At 35.1% G+C, this 23671-nt stretch overlaps 1 protein-coding gene across 3 annotated transcripts in view; it reads right to left on the bottom strand.

Moving 5' to 3' along the window:
- Positions 1–23671, bottom strand: part of ZNF654 (zinc finger protein 654) — a 94312-nt gene that overhangs the window by 27176 nt on the left and 43465 nt on the right. For all 3 annotated transcript variants that reach the window (XM_043593895.1, XM_043593896.1, XM_043593897.1), the window contains one exon: positions 11686–11767. In XM_043593895.1, coding sequence (XP_043449830.1) covers positions 11686–11767 — 82 coding nt within the window. Of the gene's footprint in view, positions 1–11685; positions 11768–23671 lie in introns of those variants that run through there.

The raw sequence follows: 23671 nt of genomic DNA, 5'->3' as shown, positions 1-23671 counted from the left end.
TATGGTGGCTTTTGTGGATGATACGCAATTCAAAAGCCTCCAAAGCGAAAAAGGAAGCACTTAAGTCACTACAGAATTCACAACTATCTTTCCTATATATGCATATTATATATATTTTTACAATGTTTACTTAAAAATTTGGACCTGTACATTAACCTAATCCTTTATTAAGTCATCTGTCTACTATCATTGATACCCATCACACTGTGCTAAATGTTCCCTCAGAAACTTCCATTCAACCTTGTGTTTTTGCCAAAGGTAGAAAACAAAACCCCCTCCTTCACTTTTCTTTCAGAATCTATTGTGGTGCAAACTTAATGTTTTGTTCCAGAAGAAGTTTCTTCCCTGAACTTGTTACCTCATTAGAATTGCCCCCCCCCCCCACATGTCTGCAAAGCTGTATATTCAGTGTTCTTGATCTGAACTCCTCAGCAGCTCATCATAAAATGAAATTCTTTTTTTTCCAGAGGATGAAATTCTTAATGACTGAACTTCATATTTAAGGATCTCTGCACTTACCTACCTAACTCATTCAGCTATTCAACATCATGAATCCTCCAGCCTGGTCTCCTCCATGTCTCAAATTCATCATGTACTTTCTTGCTTATGCTTTTCTCATATCACTCACTCTTTTTCTCCTACAACTTCCTACAAACCTATTGAAACCTTCCAGTAAACCAATCTAAATACTTTCCTATCTTTTCATAATCCTGCTTTTCCCTGAGAAGCCTGTACTAGCTACCTCAATCCATAATAAAGTTAATTCCTTCTCCTGCAGTACTGAAAATCAGTACCAGTTAACTCTTCTGATATTTATCATGTAACAGGGAGCCTTGTGTTATTAAGGGCTGACATCTTACTTCTTAGGTAGTTAAAAGCATGTTCAAACAGAGCCAAGAAAGGAAAGGTATACCAGAAAAGATAAATTCTCAATAATAACTTTTTAATCAGAATCGAGTTTTATGGAAATCCATGTAATCAGAAACATTATGCAGTATTTGTCTTATTTTGAATGCAGCTTCCAGAGCAAAACTGTAGAATACCATATCAAATTCACTCATAAAGCAAGCTATGGTAGCAAATCAAAGCAAAAAATTTTTAAAAGGTCTTCAATGTGGTTAATGTTATAAAAACAGAGCCTTTAAAATACAGTAAAATCTTTACAATACTTTATAATAAGAGGAGAATGATCATAACTTTTATTATTACACTTCCATTGGTTATCTCATGGCAAAGCATTTCAAAAAGTTGTAAAATCTAAAGTTGTTACGTAGTTTTCTTTTTCAAAAAGATAACATTACACATTTGCTGTTCTTTTCTGTGGTAAGTTCCTAAGGAATATTTACCTAATGTTTTTAAAAAATAAACATTCTGAGTTTGCCCATATAAAGAGGACAGTATAACAGTGAAAAAGTTACTGCTTTTCAAAAGAAAGTTATGGAGAAAATCATTTAAAATGAATATTTGGAAGTGTTTACATTCTTGCAGGTTTGCTGTTGCCAAAATCAGTATGTCACTTACAACGTTTGTATTAAAAAACTTAAACTAGAATTTTTTGTTGAAAAACCTTTCAACTGGAGCATTTTAATGGGCTTTCAGAGTCATATGTTAAAAATGGTTAGTATCAAAACATTGATGTTAGTAACAATAGAAATTTAGTAGTCAAATTTCAACAACTCTTTGTAATTTGGGTGGAAGGAATTTAAACTCAGTATCACAGTTGAGAAAATTTTTCACCTATGACAAATATTAAAACCAAGTATCAAAGTAAACACCTTAAAATCAGACTATATGACCAAGTGTTAGAATTTTTCAAAAATAAAGCATATTAAGTCATACTGCTATCATTAGTTTTTACACTGTTAAAACATTATTTTACTTTCATTTTTTTAAATGTTTTTTATGTTTCATAATGTATATAGTATTAGCACATATCCATAAATAATACATATATATGTATTGAGAATATTCTGTTTTTTAAAAAAACCTAGATGGTTGTGCTATCAGAAGTCTGGACATTCCTGATTTTAGGTATTATTTGTTTTTACATTTGTGTTTGGAATCAAATATAAAACTGTCTTTTTTTTTTTTTAACTGTCTTCTACTGATCCTAATATCATGTCAGTTTTTTTTCTTATGTGATGTGCTTCTACCTGTTATTTTTACTGTTTACACTCTAGTCTAGGCCTTCATCTGCTATCACTTAAATAACCACATTAGTTTCTTCTTCCTGTCTCTGCTATGCAAGTCTTTAGGAGGTCTCAGAATGTAAGTTAACAAAGCATTTAGATAGTAGTATAAGGGCTCCTAGTTGGCTCAGTTGGTGGAGCATGCAGCTCTTGTATCTCAGGGTTGTGAGTTTGAGCCCCATGTTGGGTGTAAAGATTACTTAAAAATAAAATGTTAAAAAAAAAAAAAAAAAAACAGAAAGTTTATACATAAAGATTTCTTTAGGGGCTCCTGGCTCTCAGTTGGTGGACCATATAACTCTGGATCTTGGGGTCGTGAGGTCAGGACCCACATTGGGTAGAAAGATTACTTTAATAAATAAAACCTAAAAAAAAAAAAAAAAATTTAGGGGCACCTGGGTGGCTCGGTCAGTTAAGCAGCCGACTTCAGCTCAGGTCATATCTCACTGCTGGTGAGTTCGAGCTCCACGTCAGGCTCTGTGCTGACAGCTCAGGGCCTGGTGCCTGGTTCTGATTCTGTGTCTCCCTCTCTCTGCCCCTCCCCCATTCTCTCTCTCTCTCTCTCTCTCTCTCTCTCTCTCTCTCTCTCCTTCAAAAATAAATAAACATTAAAAAAAAATATGAGGGGCGCCTGGGTGGCTCAATTGGTTAAGCGTCCGACTTCGGCTCAGGTCATGATCTCACCATTTGTTGAGTTCGAGCCCCATCGGGCTCTGTGCTATCCGTACAGAGCCCACTTCAGATCCCCTGCCCCCATTCTCTACTCCTTCCCCACTCACATTCTGTCTCTTGAAAATAAACATTAAAAAATTTTTTTTTAACTTCAGACTATTGTTTTGACATATACATTACTGCAAACACATGATTATATCTATTCATACTGGTTGAGAGTAAATACTTAGGCCCTTGTTCTACTTCTATAAACCTCGACTCCACAGGAGCTTAATTTTCTGACCTGTAAAGTAAGGGATTATTGGATCAACAATTTCCAGGGTGACTCCCAATCTCAAAATTATAAAACTGCATTAATGCCTATAAATTACATATATTTGATTTTTTAAAATAACTACAATCATGTACTTAGTGAACTATTTAAGATATTCCATTTGGGACTTTGGAAAAAAAAATGAATATTTAAGTGTAAGTAATTGTTCCCTGTTTAACAGACATGATTACATTTTTATACATTTAAAAAAATCTTAAGTAATGAATATAAATGTGACTTAAATTAGCAATCAAAGTTTTAGCTCAAGTGGAAGCCAATCATAAGTACAGAAAACCATCAACTGCAGCATAACCAAATTTCAGAATTGGTAATTGCCAAGTTGATGAAAGCATGACCCTATTATTAACATTTTTAAATCATAAATGAAATAATATGGCCAACAGAGAAGTACTATTGTTACTGTTTTACCCTGTAAGACAGAGACCCTGAAGCAGAATTAAGGTGTATGCAAGGTTTACTGGAGTATAGGTTCCCACATAAAGAAATAAATATAAAATCTGATATAGCAGAGAGAACAAAGAGTTAGTCAAGAGAACAGGTCACAGTACCAGCAATACTACAAATTGAGCGAGTTAATCTCCAATAAATATTATTGAATAGATGAATGAATGTATCTCTCTGGTCCTCTCTGGTCCTTAATGACCTTTATAGTTCTTTACAACTAAATTTTCTATGATCTAATATTTTATCTGGGAAAACAAACTACTTCAAGCATTAAGATGCTGATAATTCTAGTTATTATGTATTAAGACACTACAGAATCATCTTTCAGTGATAAGCGAATGCCTCAATGACCCTGATGTGCTTTTAGAGCTACTTTCAAAGTGTCAATCTTACTGATTTTGAAGGCACTTACATGCCTGGTCCTGAAAACACAAAATTGCAAGATGCTCGAATATAACATCTTTGTTAGAGCTGGATACTATGGTGTGAACAACTATCACTGAACAATGTTTAGTACCCACTTTTTGAGATGACTGTTGGTTCCATGTGTCAGGGTAAACTGGCCTTTCCTGACATATGATGCTGACAGCCCTATCTTTTGGAGGCTTGCTTTTGGTCCCCTGAGCTTAACTGTCTCATTTATTTATTATATATTTTATGCCTGAAATAACTCTGGGTCTTGTATCTATGCAAAGTGATTATAGAACTTCAACAGTTGAGGTAAAGTGTTTCCTTCTCAGATTATTAAAAACAAAAAATACACAGAGAAAGTGAAATATTTCTGAGGTGGTAATATACAAGATTTATTAATCTTAGTAGTAACAGTTTCAAAAATATAATGAAAAACTATCAAAGCTTTACCCATTTCAACACAAGGTTAATCTAAGGAATATAATTTTGAAAAATTATTTCAAAATCTGAAACTTGAATTTTAATATCAATCTCTTTCATTCCAGTGCTAAATATGTGGCATACTTGTCAAGTATGTTTCTTTCATAGCCAGTGAAATCTTTCCCCCATCCCTTTCAATTCTCTTTTTTCTACACATTGTCAAAATAGAATCAACAAGTAAATATTTGATGGTTTCATCCCATGAATGCATTTGTTGATCTGTTCCCCATATCACTGTATATTAGTAACCAATGAACCAGGAGGTAAATTTCAGAAAATACACTTCATTGTTTCTTATTTTTTAGAGCTCAGCAATGATGATACATCTCTAAGAGGGATTCTTTTTTTTTTTTTTTAATTTTTTTTTTAACGTTTATTTTTGAGACAAAGAGAGACAGAGCATGAACGGGGGAGGGTCAGAGAGAGGGAGACACAGAACCTGAAACACGCTCCAGGCTCTGAGCTGTCAGCACAGAGCCCGACGCGGGGCTCGAACTCACAGACTGTGAGATCATGACCTGAGCCGAAGTTGGACGCTTAACCGACTGAGCCACCCAGGCGCCCCTCTTAAGAGGGATTCTTTAAAAAAAAAGGAAAAAAGAAAAAAAAAATGTCTATGGACTTATTTAGCCTTCATTTGTGTTGGCACACATATCAGTACTAGGATCTAGTAACTACTAAGTGTTGGAGACACAAGGATGAAAGTAGTCTCTGCCTATGAGATCTAACAGCCTAGCTGGAGAGGCAGATAGAATTCAGAGGTACTGGTGTTTCGGTACACAGTGAAAAAGCTGGTGGAGGGTGGGGGGTGGGCAGGGAGTCCTATGTAGTCAAAATGTAGTTGAGCAGAGACAGGAGAGGAATTCTATTAGAGAAGAAAAAAATAAGGACACACAATTTTGAAACTGCCCCTCAAAATGTCTTGTCTTAAGTTGACATGATCATAGTCTTTAAAGCCTCTTAACCAGCACTACAAAGGTGGTTTTGAATACTAAGATTAGGACTTTGCCAAATTAAGTCTTTGGGCAACTTATTTCAAGTAGTCTAGGAAGGGAATATAGTCCAAAAGGTTTTAGGAGAAAGTCAGTGGTTGGTTCTAAACTTCATAGTAGCTAAAAATAAAACCTGGGAGCTATGCTGGTTTATAATGCCAACAAATATACACACTCTGACTTCTTAGGAGAGATCAACACTTGCCCCAGTGAAACAGGATAGACATAACTCCTCTCTAGTGGCTGGTGCTTTTACTTTTGATTCTTATTGTTCTTCTCTTTCAACACTATTGCAGTAAGATAGCTTTGGGCCTCTCCTTGTTTGGGAGGTTGTAAACCTACCTCCTCCCATCTGCTTCCCCCAGTTACCAAAGAAGGACAAGTAGATTAAAAATGGGTAGAGTCTCAGGAAAGAAAGCTTAACTAAGGCTCACTTCTATTCTGAACAAAAAAAGATCTTTGTGACTTATACATTGACCCCAAGGGATGAGGATAGTTTTCACTGAGGTCAGGTCAGGCTTACTAAAACACATGCCGAGCTCTAGAAGTAGGGCTTTTATTGGTTGGCATTTGCTGATTACTCCAGGGTCTTTTTTTTTTTTTTTTCCCTAAATTGGGGCGGGGGGAGCTTTATAACATCTATTTTTCTCTTGATTTATAAAAGTAATACATACTTTTTAAAATATTTTTTTAAGTTTATTTTTATTTGAGAGAGAGATAGAGAACAAGCAGGGGTGGGGCAGAGAGACAGAATCCCAAGCAGGCTCTGCACTGCCAGCACAGAGCCTGATGTGGGGCTCGAACCGACAAACAAACTGCAAGATCATAACATGAGCAGAAGTCAACTGTCAGATGCTTAATGTAGTGAGCCACCCAGGCACCCCAAAGTAATACATATTCTTGGTTAAAAAAATATATGTAGACCCACCAATCTAACCATCATTGGGCATTAGTACTTGGATGTTCCAAAGATATTTGAAACTCTGTCTAGAATGGAACTTATCTTCTTTCTATATCCTGTTCTTCTGCCTATAATTACTGCCCACTTAGTGAATGGCACTACTCTATGTGGTTAGTTCAGCTTAGATGCCCAAGAATATACCTGATTCTTCTCTAGCTTCTTTACCTCCATCCAATCAATACCATAATCCGAGATTTTTGTTCCAGATCATTGTATCTGTGCTTTTATTTTCTTTTTCCAGAATCATTTCTAACATTAATAGAATTTTCATTATAGCCATATTAGCAAGTCTACTAATTTTTACTTGTTTCCTCATGTCAGTCCTATTTTTTTAATTTTATAATAACTCTATTTGTTAAGTTCTTTATTTTGACCATTTCTAAATCAGTGGCATACTTTTTTTTTTTTTTTAAAGACTTGTATTTGTTTTGTTCTGTAAGCACTTGGACTATTTCTTTCTGTTGCTCTCTCTCATAAACTATAGAGCTTGGCAGGTGTATTATTAAATAGTATTTTTTACCTTGAAAAACTCCAGAGACATTATTTATTCTGGTATTTGTTACAATGGAGAAATTCATTGCTAGCCTGTTTTTTGGGGTTTTTTTTCCTTTGTGGGAATCCTATTTTACATGAGTCCTGCATTTGTAGGAACTTCCCTTTATACTAAAAACTGAAGACTGTAATAAGATATGGCTGCATGTAACTATGAATTGGAAATACATTTTTAGAGATCTGTTTCTTTCACTGATTTTTTTCTGGAGCTAATCTGTTGTTGATCACCTTCACTATACTTTTAATTTAGTAGTTTCATCTCCATACAATATCTTACCTCCATACATTCTCTAGGATGGTCCCTTCTTTACAATTTCACTTCCAGTTTCATGGGTGATACCCTGAACTTAACCAAAGAAAGAACAAAACTGATCTCTTCTTTTTTTTAAACTGTCTTATCTTAACCATGTAATTGACGGTAACTGGTATTAACCTCTTTATTCATCTTTACCTAGAATATCTAGAACAAAGAGCTGTTTTACTAATGGGTAAATAGGTCTCTGTTAAATCCTTCAAGCTCAACCAAGAGAGAAGTTTAATTTGTTAGATCAATGACCCACGAAGTAGTAAAGAGAAGCTACAGCTACCACACCCCTTTTCAAAAATTTCTAACTTCTGGATATTGGGGCAGGTTCCATTTAGTTTGGGTCATCTCTTCATTTTTTCAGTGGAAGGAATGCTTTCATGAAGAGCCATACATCCCATTTTTAATATTGGTAGCATAGTCACATCAGTATTCCTGTTTTGTGGGCTCTGCTGCACATGTGGTACACTTTCCAGAAGCACCATCAAAAATGAGATCGGCCCCACACCTAAGCCCCACCATCTGGTATTTCTTACAGTCCTCACTGTTATAAGCTGATAGAGGCAGGGGACAGATAACATTTGGAAGGTCTCCCCCTTTCCAGGTCTCTCTCCCCTATTTAATCACATTCAGGTAACCAGGCATTGTTTGGTTCATTGCTCTAGATGGATTCATCCCTGAGTACTTGATATAGAGAGCCTCATCCTAGTTTCCAACATTCATAAAGAATTTTGTTCTCATATTATTTTTGTCATTTCACTGGGAATCTAATTTTAATTACATTAATGGGTTTTGGAGATCTAGTAGATGAATTCAATTACTAGGCTATGGAAAGCTCATCAGTGAACAGATTCAAAATAATAATGATGAAATAGGAGCATCATATAAGAAATGTGTCATCTTTTTGTTTTGAGGTAAAGAAGAATTATTGGAAGCCAAAAGTTAAGAAAGCAAACTTTTAGAAGCAGGCAAATGGAACATCTGGCTCTAAGAATGAATTTCCTCTTGGAATAAGGTAGAGAGAAAATTATAGTCAGTCAATAAGAAGATTTAAAATTTCTACTTGAGCAGCTCAGGTTTTACGAGATCAGAAATTCATGGAAGAACAGAATAAATTTAAGGGCCAGGTTTTGGTCTTACTGTGAGAACAGAAATCCAGGTAGTATGACTTCAGAGCCCACACCCTGACATAAAGGATAATTAACTCAAATCCAGCAAAGAATGTTAATCTCTTGCTAATTCAGAGTGTGGTCCAGGGACCAGCTCCTAGGCATCACTACTGAGCTTGACAGAAATACAGACTCTCAGGCCCCACCCCAGAACTATTGAATCAATATCTGCATTTTAACAAGATTCTCAGGTATCTTAAAGTGTGAGCAGCATTATGTTTGCCATACTTATGGTAGAGGAGAATGAACAAGAACTTAAGCTGGTACGAATCTTTATGAAAGGTGGACAGTAATGAACCACTTGGGGAAATAGAGTTTGCATTAGTAGAAAATCTAAAAACATTTCAAAAGCTGACACTGGGATTATCACTAGACTGTGAGATATGTCGAAGCCTGGGAAATTTACAAAGCTTAGCAAACACAAGGGTTTTGGGGAGTACACATGATGGACTACATGTTGGCCCTTCTTGGGTCCTAAGGGCACAGGCAGGGAAGCACCAAACAGCAGCAGCTCAGCTCAGAAAATGGAGGACAAAATGGGAACAAAAGGTGAAATCTCCTGGGAGGCAGGAGTTACAGGCTCAAGAAAATTCAGAGTAGGAAGGAAGAAAGAAGCAGGAAGAAGCAACAGCAACAGAAGTAGCAGAACTGGCCTAGAGGTTTTAAAAACAAAAGGGAACTAAAGGAGGGGTAGCCTTTAGAATTTAAGCAGGAGCTAGAAAAGGATATAAAACCAAGAACTCTTGGAAACCCTGCTCAAAAGAAAAAAAAATTTATCCCTTCAGAGATGTTATGATTTCACACATTTAAAGCATAATTCAAACACTGTGACTCATTTACTCTATAAACACTTCAGCAGTTTCCATTATCAGTGCTCATTTAATATCTCCTTGAGGCATTTCCTAACTACCTGATTTACAACTGAAATCTTCTTCCCCAATAACACCATGCCAGCACTCCATCTCCCTGGTCTGTTTCATTTTTCTTTTAGTCATTTGTTGCTTTCTAAAATAATCTGAAATGGGGACGCCTGGGTGGCTCATTCCGTTAAGCATCTGACTTCGGCCATCAGGTCATGATCTCATGGTTCGTGAGTCTGAGCCCCGCATCGGGCTCTGTGTTACAAATTCTGTGTCTCCTTCTCTCTCTGCCCCTCCCCTGCTCACGTTCTATCCCACCCCCACCTCTCTCTCTCTCTCTCTCTCAAAAATAGACAAACATTAAAAAAATTTTTTTAATAAAATAAAATACTCTGAAATTTACAAAGATTTGATTTATTGTCTTTCTGTCTCTATACCAAAATTAAACTTCACAATAGGACACTTTTTCTGGTTTTGCTTACTGCTGTTTTTCCCAGAGCCTAGTGCCTAACATATACAGAAGACTCAATACATATCTGCGTAGTAAAAAATTCAAAAATGGATTGCCAAAAACACAGTATCAAAGGAAAAATGGACTAGAAAATTACAAAGTTTTAAATACTGAATATAAACTTTAATTAGAATGTAAGCTCCACGATGGGACACCTGGCTGGCTCAGTTGGAAAAGCATGAGGCTCTTTTTTTCTTTTTTTAAGTTTATTTATTTTAGTAATGTCTGCACCCAACATGGGGCTCAAACTCATGACCCCGAGATCAAAAGGATATAAGCTCCATGGAAATAGGTAGTTTTACTTCTTTTGCTGATTGTAAGAATGTATAAAGTAGAATATGTAATATACCTAGTTTCATTGATTCTAAGATGCATTTTTTTTCTTGTATTTCTACAACTGTAAAATCAGAATATGTTTTATAGCCAATGCTATCTTAGAATCCAAGTCAGCCTGGTGATGGTCATGCTGTGGTTGTCATTCTGCATCCATGGACATTTAAAGAGCATGAAAACTTATGACTGAGAATAAAATCCACGAGACTAGCAGAGCACACTTTTTACTTGTGAAGCAAATGGTATGGGGAGGGTGTAGAGCAGTCAATGTAATTTAACAACACTCTGAAGCAGGAGTCAAAGTTGGCTGGTTAAACAGAACCATAAAACCAACTTAAGCTTTTAAAACCCCAGTGCCCATGGCTTTTAGTTCTTTTATCAATTATTTTAGGAAATGCTACTTCATCAACACTTTCGATGCCACTGAAGACAAAAGGGTGTAGAAAAACAGACAGTGAAGACTTGGTGGAAAAACAAATCTAGAGTCAGATTCTGAATGTGAGGAAGTTTTAGATATATGTTAGCCAACTAAGTCTGCTCCTAATTTTCCTATTTTTATGTATGCATTGGAGTGAGAAATCATAAAAATCTATTTTAATTCAGTCTACAAGATCTCTTTCAATAAATATAAAATAAAAATTCTAGGTGAGAGAAAGTATTGCATGACTTTTCTGTTATTAAGCTGACCTCCTTCCCAAAGATGGACAGCCTTTCTTATTAACACACAATAGAAATAAATGTGAGATATGACATCTGAACACCTTACCCCTAGAGGGAGCTCAAAGTACATCTTCCTTTATTCTACCCAGAGAATAATGATGAGATAATGCCAAGGACACATTAGTGAGCCACAATACTAGGAACTGCTTCTTAAGTAAATGGTAAAAAGATCAAATGTTCTTGTGTCTACAGTTGAGGTCTTGGATCTTTGGCATTCCCTTCTGGATTTACTCCCTCCTCTCTTGTAGCATGTGCCAAAAACAAACAAACAAATGAATAAACAAACAAACAAATTACATATCTTGCGAAGGCTATTAAGAAAATAAATGAGAAAATTAGGGTATAGCCAAGGGGAAAAAGTGACATGAGACAGCCTGCTTTTAGGCTAGGCAAGAAGAGTCATTTTTTTTTTTACTAGGGCTGAGTTCTAGATTGGATATGAAACCAAAGTCTTTATCAATAAAAAGTGTGAGTGTATGTGCAGGATGTGCTTAGGAACCCACAAGGGTGGTAGCAGCAGGCTCTGGTCTAGCAAATATAGAATTGGAAACTTAATTTGAACTGTTTTTAGAAATAGAGCTAAAAGTTAATTTTAAGAACCTTCTTTTTCTGCTGGTATAAGAGGATCCTAAGCATTGCCATCTTAGTAAATATAAAAACTTACAAGCAACAAATAACCAATATACCATTTTTAGGGGGAGAATCAGGCATGTGTTAAATGTAGACAAAATGTGAAGGAGTAAACTGTTTTACCTGGAATGATCCAAGAATATCCTTTAGTGGCTCTTCATAAAACTCATCTCTTCCAAAGAACAGCAGCAACTCAAAGAAGCTCCTAGAAAGATTAAGTAAATGATAATGTTCATTGCTTCTTTAACTGTTTTGCCCCAATTTAAAAGATAAAAGCTATGTAATATCAGTTAGTTTTAAAATAACCAGTTTTGAAAAATTATATTGAGATTTAAAACTCATGTTGGGTTTTCAATAAAATTTTAATAGAAGTGTCTTCAAAGAAAATATAAAGAAATATACTTAAGTTCTAGAATTATAGAATGAACAATTACATTACTCGTGCCCACAGAGTTCACAATGCCAAAAAAGGAGAAAAATAAATGCAATGATACATAACTACCAGGTGGCAAAAATGTTGCTACACCTGCCAAGATGATTTAAACTGGGGACATAGACCAGCTTCATCCTAGTACAATGAGCCCCAGAGAAAATTCAAAATCTAATTTTTTTCAGATGGATATAAGGGATGGATAAAATTGACACAAAAATATAAGAAAATTAGAAGGTCACTGTGAATACTCTCAGCCAACATTTATATTATAGCAATGCCACCAATTAGGTATCTAATAAATGACACGTGGGTTCTCAAACTCTGGGCTTACCTTGACTATCCCACTCCTGACAGACTGCCCCAAATCTGTGGTGCATCTTTTTAAAATAATTGTCTTTGGAAAATACTGTGTCTTTAACAATTCATAATTTCATACAGGAGGAAATATGACTTATTTCCTAATCAATGAGCTGAAAAACTATAAAAATTATTTAGTATTACTTAGCAGTCCTAAAGTAGTACAAATGACAAGTACGTCAAAATCTTTAGATTTTAATTCACCTAGAAGATCCTCAACTAGGAATACCTATAGTTGCATTTTTTAAACACTTTTTGCCTTTAATACAAATTAATCACTAATAAAGAATGAAGTTTTTAAGATGCAAACTATGAGATAATACACTTTTAAAAATTATATAAAACACTCAAGTATTACACAATATTACAAAGACTCTTCTAAATAACATAATAACCATGCCCCATAAAATTATATTTTATAAAAATTTGATTACTTAAAATTTTTTAAATGTCAGCAGACCAAAAACATAAAAACAATCAAAGCAAAATGATACACTGAGAAAGATTCTTTGCTGATTTCCCTTAATTAAAAGGCTTAAACAAGTAGTTTTTAAAAAGTTAACAACTGGGTAAGAGAGGGCTACCTCACAGGAAAGAAACACAAGTGGATTTTGTTTTCAAATATGAAAAGATACTCTACTTAATTAAGTAAAAATTTAAAAGATGAAATACCTTTTCTATCATATTTACAAAAGTGAAAATGTTGGTATATTCTATGATAGTTCTGATGTAGAGAAATCGGTTCTGATATCTTGGAGGGATGGTAGGAGGTACTACCTCTTTTAAGGGCAACAGTTATAATCATCAGAAAAATTACAATGTACACATTATCATTTGACTTAGCCAATTCCACCTATAGGAACTAAATCAGGCAAACATACACACATTAGCTTAAAGACATATATAAGGATATGCATCCGTAGATTATTTGTAACAGCAAAAGAAGAGAAACATTATGTCTACCACAGGGGCTGGGTAAATGAATTCTAATACACCCATACAATGAAATATAATGCAAATTTTAATGAGAATTTTAGTGAGAATACACTTATATCTGTATGAATAGATAAGAAAAAAATTCCAAGATATATTGTTAAGGAAAGATGCAGAAATATATTAATTATATTATCATTTGTGTGAAGGGGGGTAGAGGGCACATGAATACCAATGCATATTGTCAAAAGTATCTAGAAGGATATGCAACAAACTGGTAAAATCAAATGAGTCCACATAAGTAAAATAGAATTTAGGTGTCAGGAATAAAAATAATTATGTGTCATTATTAACTCTTTTGTAATTCTTAATTTACTATCAATGAATATGGAAAAAGCTCCAACAGCCTACATTTGGACTCCTCTCTATCCCTATTAACAAAGCATTAATTCACATCTATCTCATCTTTAAACTTCTAACAGGCCCTTCCTATCTTCAGTCTTGCTATTATTCCACACTTACTTAAAATCCATGTTCAATATAGCTGCCATTGTTATCGTCCTAAAACACAGAATGATTTGACTACTTTAACAGACTTTACAAATTGCTGTTTGGACTGTACCATTTAAGCAAAGACCTTCAGCTGACACATTTGTTTTGTATGAGTAATTTTTTTTTTTAATTTAGTCAGTTGCTAATATTTAAAAACTGTGCTACTTCAAATTAAATCTAAATTTCTGTGAGCTCTTAAAAAACTAAGAGCCCCAATAACACAGGGTTTGCAACCTTCTATGAGATGGGCATCTACTCTACTGTCTTTAGACAAACATGAACCTCCTTTCCAACTGGCCAGTCTCCATTCACCTCTCTTATTTCTCCAACATACTAGCTGCTTGACTTACTTATTACTATCATTCCCTTCCTATTCTATATAGGTATTTGAGATCATTAACCTAGAGAAGGAAATACAAATTCCTTACCACAGTGTAAGAACTTTTATGTCTGATTCAAAACTACACTTAACACACATAGCTTTTATCACAAATGTCATGCTCTCCAATCACAGCAAACTTCTCCCCATTCCCTTAACTCCTATGCTTTTAAGGTCTTTGGGTTTGTTGCCTCCTCAAGACCTATTTACACAATTTCACCTAGGAATTTGGTCTAAACCACCCTTCCTTCTCTGTAGCTGATTCTGTGCTATTGTAGTATTGTACCTTACACATGTCTCTATTATAACATGTTGAAAGATGGAGGAGGCGTTAGATTTGCACTAGGTAGAAGCGGGAGGGACTACATCATTATGTTGGGTAGATAGTATTGACTGTTAGGGCAATTAATGAAAGAGGGAGAGATAACAAAGATTCTTAGTGGAAATAAAATGTGCTCTAGATAGGAATATACAGATGCACATGACCTTGTAGAGAATTCAACAAAATATGCAGAATTATATAACGTCTGAATTATGTGAACAAGAAAGAGGAGCCACCATTACAAAAGAGATATCTACGCATGCCTCACTATCAGCTACCTCAATAACAAGACCCAACTCCTTGATAATGATATTAAAATGATAAAAACTACATGCAAAGTAATTAAAGAGTAAAAAAAGACAGAACAACATGATCTACCTAGCTCTGCCTTAGATTAAGATTCAGGGAAGTCAACAAGTATTTATGTACTTGCGCAATCACCAGGGGGAAAAATATCTAGATTATATGTGGAAGGAGAAACTTCAGGTTTCATCCTGTTGTACTTCCTGCTGATCAGTGTAAAGGATCAACAAAAGGTGTAGAGATCAAGTTGTCTAGCCCTCATGGAAGACAACTCTATATGGTAGAGGGTAAATGAGTCCAAAAAAAGAACAAAGTAGAACCCCAAAATATATGTAGCAGTCTAGAGCAGGGCTGGCAAACTACTGTCCACATGCTAAATCTGGCTCAATGATGGCCTGTTGAATAATGCATGATAAGAATAGTTACCCATATTTAAATTGTTAAAAAAAAAAAAGCTGCAATAACATTTTGTGACAGTTTAAAATTATATGAAATTCAAATATCCTGTCAATAAAAGGTATTATTAGAAAACAGTCATACTCATCTATTTACATATTGGCTATGGCTGCTTTCACACTACAATGACAGAACTGAGTAGTGGCAACGGAGACCTTATGAGCTAAGCCTGAAATATTTACTATCTGGCCCTTTACTCACCCATGGTCTAGAACCACAGTGTTTCGGTTTCAATCTCAGCTACACTATTTTCTTTTCTTTTCTTGTTTTAAGTTTATTTATTTATTTTGAGAAAGAGCGTGAGTGGGGGAGAGGCAGAAAGAGAGGGAGACAGAATCCCAAGCAGACTCCACATTGTCAGTGCAGAACCCAACACAGGTCTCAAACTCACGAAACTGTGAAATCGTGACCTGAGCTGAAACCAAGAATCGGACGCATAACTGATTGAGCCACCCAGGCGCCCCTACACTATTTTCTTAATATGTAACCCTAGGGAAGTCACTTAATATCTCTATGCCTCCGTTTATTTAAAATAGAACAGTAATAATAACTACCTCTTGTAAAGCACTTAGAACAATCCCTGGTAGTGCTATAGATGCTTGCTAAAAATACAGTACTATTAATTTTTATTATTAACATTGCCATCAAAATTACTTCAATAATCTAAAAGGAAACACAAGATCTTCATAGATTTGTTTTTCTCTGCTGTGTACTATGGCAATTATGTTGAAATATGAGACATCAACTTTTCTTCACTTAAATTATGAAGATTTTTTTCTTCACTTAAATTATGAAGATTTTCAAAACATTTCTTTCTTGGGGCACCTGAGTGGCTCAGTTGGTTAAGCATCTAACTCTTGGTTTCAGCTCAGGTCATGATCTCATGGTTTGTGAATTTGAGCCCTGCATCAGGCTCTGTGCTGACAATGCAGAGCCTGCTTGGGATTCCTTCTCTAAATAAACAAATAAATAAGCAAACTTAAAAAAAAAAGGAAAAAAAGAGGTTTCTTTCTAAAAATTTATTATTGTATAATGTTTATACTAATTTTGAGTATGTTTAATATCATGTTTAATGTTTGTATAATACATATTTAATATTAACAGTCTATATACTAATCAATGTATAATTAACCCTAGTCCAAGTTATGAGCTACCTAAAGTTCATTTATGTAAATTCAGTTATTCAAAATAGAATTACTTGAACAAAATGATTTATATAAAATATAAATTATTTATAGTGAAACAAATACATGATAAATAACATGCCTTTGAAGTAAAAAAAAATTATGCCATATATAATCATACTTATGGGACTTCCATCATTCATCATAGCTTATGAGCTACACAAGCTTGCATAACAAAGTACTGCTGCAGTCCCTATTTATGAAACAAACTATATTATGTCATTGGGATGCTTGTAAATGAGACCATAATTTCTCATCTATTACAAATGGAAATAAGGTACCACACTTCCTTAAAATAACACACACATAGTAGATTGTTCGGTAGTTATAACTAGAATCACTATTCTTTTTTGGGTCTCCGTAGCATATAAGTAATTTTCATACTAATAAGAATGTGGATTTTTGTATTTATCCACCATAAGAAAATTCCAATCAAGTATGATGCTTAACCAACCAAATGCAAGAAATCCACTTACTAAATTAGAGTACAATGTAGAGAGAGAAATGAAAAACACAAGCAAGAACTGGAGATACAGGTAATGGAGTATATCTGTCTAACATGTCTAACTGTATTTGCACAAAAAGAGAGAGAAAGGGGGAGGGAGGGAGGGAGAGAGAAATGAGGCAAAGACAAAAACAAGGAAGACTTTTTCATAATTGATGAAAAAATACCAACCTCAGATCCAGTAAGCCCAAGAAATCCCATAAGGATTAATAAAAATTAAGTCTACACCTAGCTAATCACAGTAAACTATAAAATATCAAATACCAAAAGCAAGGTATAAACAACCACAGAAAAATAGAAACTGTTTTCAAACACATAGGAAATCAAATTAGCAAGAAGGATCTACGATGAGAATTAGTGAATATACAGGCTACAGATTTTGACAGCATGAAGAAATAATCTCATTTGGGCTTTATTATTATTATTTTATATATATATATATATATATATATATATATATATATATATATATATAGTTTGTTTTGTTTTATTTATTTAAGTAATCTCTACACCCAACATGGGGCTCAAACTTATGACCCCCAGATGAAGAGGTGCTCACTCTTCTGACTGAGCCAGCCAGGTGCCCCTCATCTGGGCTTTAAAATATAGCAAAAATACATGACATAAATAGCATTTAAGTTGGAAGGAGAAATTTTAGCATTACTGAAGCACCTGGGTGGCTCAGTCAGTTGAGTGTCCGACTCAATTTCAGCTCAGGTCATGATCCCAGGGTTGTGGATCAAGCCCCACGCAGACTCTGAGATTTTCCTTCCCTCTTTCTCTCCCCGTCTACCCCACTCCCCTACTCTCTCTCTCTCTCTCTCAAATTAACAACAACAAAATAGCATTATTATTCCAGTGTCCTTGGATTAGAAGAATGTAAAGAACATATAAAGTACATACTTCAATAAGTTAAGCACTCAATTCTCCTTAAGTAATTAAAAATTTTACATACAGTAAAAGCACTTTCAAGTTTTTCTGGAGGTAGACAAGTTGATTTACAAAGTGGAATATCTAAGAAAAACCATGAAACAGCAAGAGCAATGAAAAGGAACTAGCCAACATTAAAACATTTTGAACCTACATTGAACCAACATTCTATATTGAACCAATATATTCTATATTGAACCAACATTATACTGGCAGATGAGCAAACAGCCTAATGAAAGGAAAAATCCAAAAATAGACCAACTGCATGTGAAAAGTGTGTATGCAACAAAAGCAACATCACAAATCAGTAGGGGCAAAGTTGACTTCTTCATATTGCATAGCCAAATGTTATATAAACACAAAATTGATTCACTCCAGCTTCCAAACAAGAAAAAATTCAAAATAGATAAAAAACTTAAATGTAAAAAATTAAGCATTACAAATATCAGGAAAAAAATCCCATATAACTTGGCTATAGAGAAATCATTTTTCTTTAGATCATTCTTAACTATAATTCAAGATTCCGAAGCAATAAGGGCACCGGGGTGGCTCAGTTGGTTAAGCTTCTGACTTCGGTCAGGTCATGATCTCATGGTTCACGAGTTCGAGCCCTGCATTCGGGTCTGTGCTGACAGCTGAGCCTGGAACCTGCTTCCGATTCGGTGTCCCCCTCTCTCTCTCTGCCCCCCCCCCCCGCTCGTTCTCTCTCTCTCTCTCTCTCTCTCTCTCTCTCTAAGGTAAACATTAAAAAAAAGTTTAAAAAAAGGTTCTGAAGCAAGAGAGAAATACTGACAAATTTTAATTACATTTTTAAAATGTCTAAAAAACATAAGCAAAATCAAAAGAGAAATGAAAAAATAATGGTTTGTAACGATATGCAGAAAAATGTTAAACTTCATTCACAATAAAAAAAATACATATTAAAACTACACTGAAATGCCATTTCTCTTTAGCAGAAAAATCAAGTTTGATTATACTCAGTTGGTGAGGTCAAAGGTAAACAAGGCCTAATTTTGTGGGTGACAATGTAAAATGCGACAAGCTATTATAGAGAGAACTGTGGACTACTTAGCAAATTACATATCTATTCATTCTTTGACAGACTCTAGGAAAGCACCCCAAAATCTACTGGTAAAAATGTAAACAAAAAATTGTATGCAAAAGGATATTAATTATACTACTTAGAATATGAAAATAATGTAAGCAATCCAAATATCTATCATTAGAAGATATGACTGAATAAATTATAGTACATCTGCACAATAGAATACTATGAGATATAAACAGGAGCTTAAACTAAATCTGTATCACTATGGAGGAATCTCTAAGATATAATATTAAGTTTAAAAAAAAAGTAAAGTATATATCTGTTCACATAAAAAAGGACATAGGGGTATGGATATATATACCTGTTAGCGGATCTTGTTTTTTCTATCCAACCAACCATTGTTTTTAATAGGCTTAGATTATTTACATGTAATATAATTTTTGATGTGCTTAGATTAGGACCTACTCTCTTAATAGTTGTGTTTTTTTTGTTTTGTTTTTTTTTAGTTTCTTTCTTCTTTTTTTTTTTTTTTTTTTTTTTTTTTTTTGAGAGAGAGACAAAGAGACAAAATCCCAAACAGGCTCTGTGCTGTCAGCTCAGAGTCTGACACGGGGCTCAATCTCACAATCCATGGATCGTGACCTGAACCGAAATCAAGAGTGGGATGCTTAAACAACTGAGCCACCCAGGTGCCCCTTAATAAACTGTTTTCTATTGTTCTTTCTGGTTCATTGTTGCCCTTGACCTCTTCTTCCACCTGTTTTTGGACTGAATAATTTTATGATTCTATTTTATCTCTACTTAGGCTTAATATGGCCAGCTCTGTATTCAATGTTTTTGGTGGTTACCCTAGGATTCACAATATATATCTTTAAGAAGTCCCAGCATACCTTCAAATATTATGCTGCTTTAGGTTTACTATAATAATCTTTGTGGTATTCTTGTCATTCATTTTCACTTTAAACCAATGTTTCACTACAATATAGTAAAATCTTGGATTGCAAGTAACTTGTTCTGTGAGTGTTCTACAAGACAAGCAAACATTTCTAATAAATTTTAACTTGATAAATGAGCGATGTCTTGCAATACGAGTAGTACAAGTAGTACATGACGCTGAATGTCACACAACGAGCCAATGATTCTTCTCTCTCTCGCTGTGGGATTGTGGGTGATTGTCTCCCATGCTCAGATGCTTAGTCTCAGGCTGTGGTGTCTGGCAGAAATCTGATTTTTCAGAACACTGGAAGGTGCCCACAACTGGCACTAGTGTATTTTTTGTCACTTTGAAGTACCTATGGACAGTCCTTTGCTTTTCCATACATGAGTAAGCTTAGGAATGCTTTGCTTCATTCTAGGTCAGGCTGCCTGCAGATATAGACCCTTTCCTCTGCTGCCTTATTGCCAGTTACATTAAATACAGTATATGACAAGAGTTTATTAATACTGTACCATAGTCAACATCCACGTGAGTGTACCCATTGGCCCCCAGGCAGAAAAAGATTCCACTGAGCCAATAAATAGCAGTGATTCCATTAGTGATAGTGAAAGTCGTCCTACACAATAAGCCTCCTCTCTGTCTCCCTCACACCAGCCACGAAGGCTTTCAAAGGTAAATACAGGTTAATTTATTTTTCTTTATATTTTGTATTTTCTTTATTGTTTTATATTACAGTATTATAATCATTTTTATATGAATACTTTGGGGTTGTGGAATGAATCATCTGAGTTTCCATTATTATGGGGAAATTTGCTTTGATATACAAGTCTTTGGATTACAAGCATGTTTCCAGAAAAAATTATGCCCACAAGCTAAGGTTTTACTGTACTTGCTTTAGTCTCGGCATTTGGAAAATATGGCCCAAAGGCTGGCTGCCAGTTTTTGTAAAAGTTTTATTGAGACACAGCCACATGCAGTTATTTATGTATTGTCTATGGCTACCTCAGTGCTACAAGAGCACAGTTGCATAGTTAAAACACTCCATAGCCTGTAGGTCTAAAAATAATACCTGGCCCTTTAGAACAGTGTTTGCCAACCTCTGCTTTAGACAGTTATGTTTCACAGTGATTAAAAATAAGAAAAATTCAATTTTATATTTATCTTCAGTTTTTATCATTTCCAGCTCTCTTCGTTTCTTTGGGTAGATTTTCTGTCTGGCATCCTATTTGTACTATACCTTTTGTAGTTCAGGTCTTCTGAGAATGAATTCTTTCAGCTTTTGCTTCCCTGAAAACATCTTTATTTTTTAATGGTTATTTGTAGAGAAAGAGAGTGCGCACAAGCAGGGGAGGGGCAGAAAGGGAGAGAGAGAATCCCAAGCAGGCTCTGAGCTGTCAGCACATAGCTTGATGGCAGAACTCCATCTCAAGAACCGTGAGATCATGACCTGAGCTGAAATCAAGAGTCAGATGCTTAACAGACTGAGCCATCCAGGAGCCCCCCCTGAAAACATTTTTAATTTTCCTTCTTGATTAGAGAGGGTTTATTTTGTTTTGTTTTCTTTAAGCACTTTAAAAATGTCACTTCACTGTGTTCTGACAGGCTTAGTTTCTGAGATTTCTGCTCTATTTCTTATCTTTAGTCTTCTAATTTAGGTTAATGCCTTTTGACTCTGGTAGCCTTCAAAATTTCCTCTCTGATTTTCAGAGTTTGAATGTGATACATCTAGGTGACCTAGATGGCAGGTCAGTGTGTAAGTGTTTGAAATTACCCTACTTGTTGTTCTCTGAGTTTCCTGGATCTCTGGTTGGATGTCTTTCATTAGATTTGAAAATTCATGGCTGTCACTTTATCAGTATTTCTTCAGCCTCATTTTTCTTCTCCTGGGATTCTAGTAGACATATATTATACAGTTTCATATTTCCCCAAAGGTCTTAAATGCTCTGTTTTCATGTATTTTTCTCTTTTACTTTTAGTCTGGGTAACTTCTACTGACTTATATTCAAGTTCATTCATTCTTTCCTCAACTGTGTCAACTCTACTTATGTGCCCAACAAAGGCATTCTTCATCTAGTACTATGTTTTTTTTAATTTCCAACATTTCCATTCAATCTTCTTAAAGTGTCCCATCTCTCTGCTGAAATTCTCAATATGTTTAACCATGTTACCCACCTTTTCCACTACAACTTTTATATATGAATTTAGTTCTTCTAATTGATTTGTCTTTTGATAGTACATTTTTTTCCTTGCTTTTTTTTTTTTTAACGTGTCTATAATTTTCAGCTAAAAGCTGGACTTCATGATATACAACAGCAAAGACTGATGTTAATAGTATTTATGCCTGGGATAGCCATGCCTTTTCTTCTGTTACACCTTTACTAGGGAAATTTAAGTAAATCTAGTCATCAATTAAGTGGGTTTGTGTTATGTTGTTGCTATCATGACCTTCAGTGCACCACCAGCTTTAAATTCCTCTACTGTTAGATTATGATTAGGTTGGAGGCTGGGTTACCAGATACTATTTTAGGTTTGGGAAGCCACATAAGATCTCTGTCACATTTTTAACACCACTATTTAAAAATGCATACTATTCTTAGCTTGGAAGCCTAAATATTTAAAAGGGGGGGTGGGGAGGAGCAGCATTGCCAACTTCTAAGGTAAAGAATAACCATATCAGGTTAAAAAAGTATATAAAAGACCCAAATTGGGGTTCCTGGGTGAGTCGGTTGGTTAGGCACCTGACTCTTGATCTCAACTCAGGTCTTCATTTCAGGATTGTGAGTTCACTGGGCTCTGTGCTGGGCGTGTAGTCTACTTAAAAAAAAAAAAAAAAAAAAAAGACCCAAATAAAACTTTTATAGATCAAAAACTACAGTATGTGAGATGAAAAAATGAATAGAACCATCAGTAAACAGTGGGTCCACTGTGGATTCTCTTCAAATGTCATCCCTTAAGAAAACATAATGGTGGTTTCTGAAATAATTTTTGAGGGGCACCTGGCTGGCTTAGTAAAGCATGCAACTTTTGATCTTGGGGTTGTGAGTTCAAGCCTCATATTGGGTATAGAGATTACTTAAAAATAAAAATCTTTGAAAATATAAAATAATTTTTTAAGGAATTTCCCAATTTTGGTTAAAATTATAAACCCAGGGGCGCCTGAGTGGCTCAGTTGGATAAGCATCCAACTTTGGCTCAGGTCATGATCTCCCAGTTCGTGGGTTGGAGCCCTGCATCAGGCTCTGTGCTGACAGCTCAGAGCCTGGAGCCTGCTTTGGATTCTTTGTCTCCCTCTCTCTCTCTCTCTGCCCCTCCCCCACTCATGCTCTGTCTCTCTTTGTGAAAAATAAACATTAAAAAATTTTTAAAAAATTATAAACCCAAAGATCCAAGAAGCATAAGATCAAGAAACATGAGGGGCTTCTGGGTGGCTCAGTCAGTTGAGTGTCCGACTTCCACCCAGGTCATGATCTCCTGGTTTATGGGTTTGAGCCCCATGTCAGGCTCTGTGCTGACAGCTGAGAGCCTAGAGCCTGATTCAGTTTCTATATCTTCCTCTCTCTCTCTGCCCCTCCCCTGCTTATGTATGTGTGTGCATGTTCTCTCTCTTTCTCAAAAATAAATTAAAAAAACATTAAAAAAAAAAAAAAAAAGAAACATGAGGGAAACTACACAAAGCAAATTACAATCAAATTTCTTAAAACCAGGAATAAACTTCAAAAGATACCAATAAGAAAATGGAAAGACAGGCCACAGAATGGGAGGAAGTATTT

This window comes from Prionailurus bengalensis, chromosome C2, assembly GCF_016509475.1.
Source record: "Prionailurus bengalensis isolate Pbe53 chromosome C2, Fcat_Pben_1.1_paternal_pri, whole genome shotgun sequence".
Classification (NCBI taxonomy): Eukaryota; Metazoa; Chordata; class Mammalia; order Carnivora; family Felidae; genus Prionailurus; species Prionailurus bengalensis.
The sequence above is the reverse complement of the archived record's forward strand: the minus strand, read 5'-3'. Positions and strand labels throughout refer to the sequence as shown.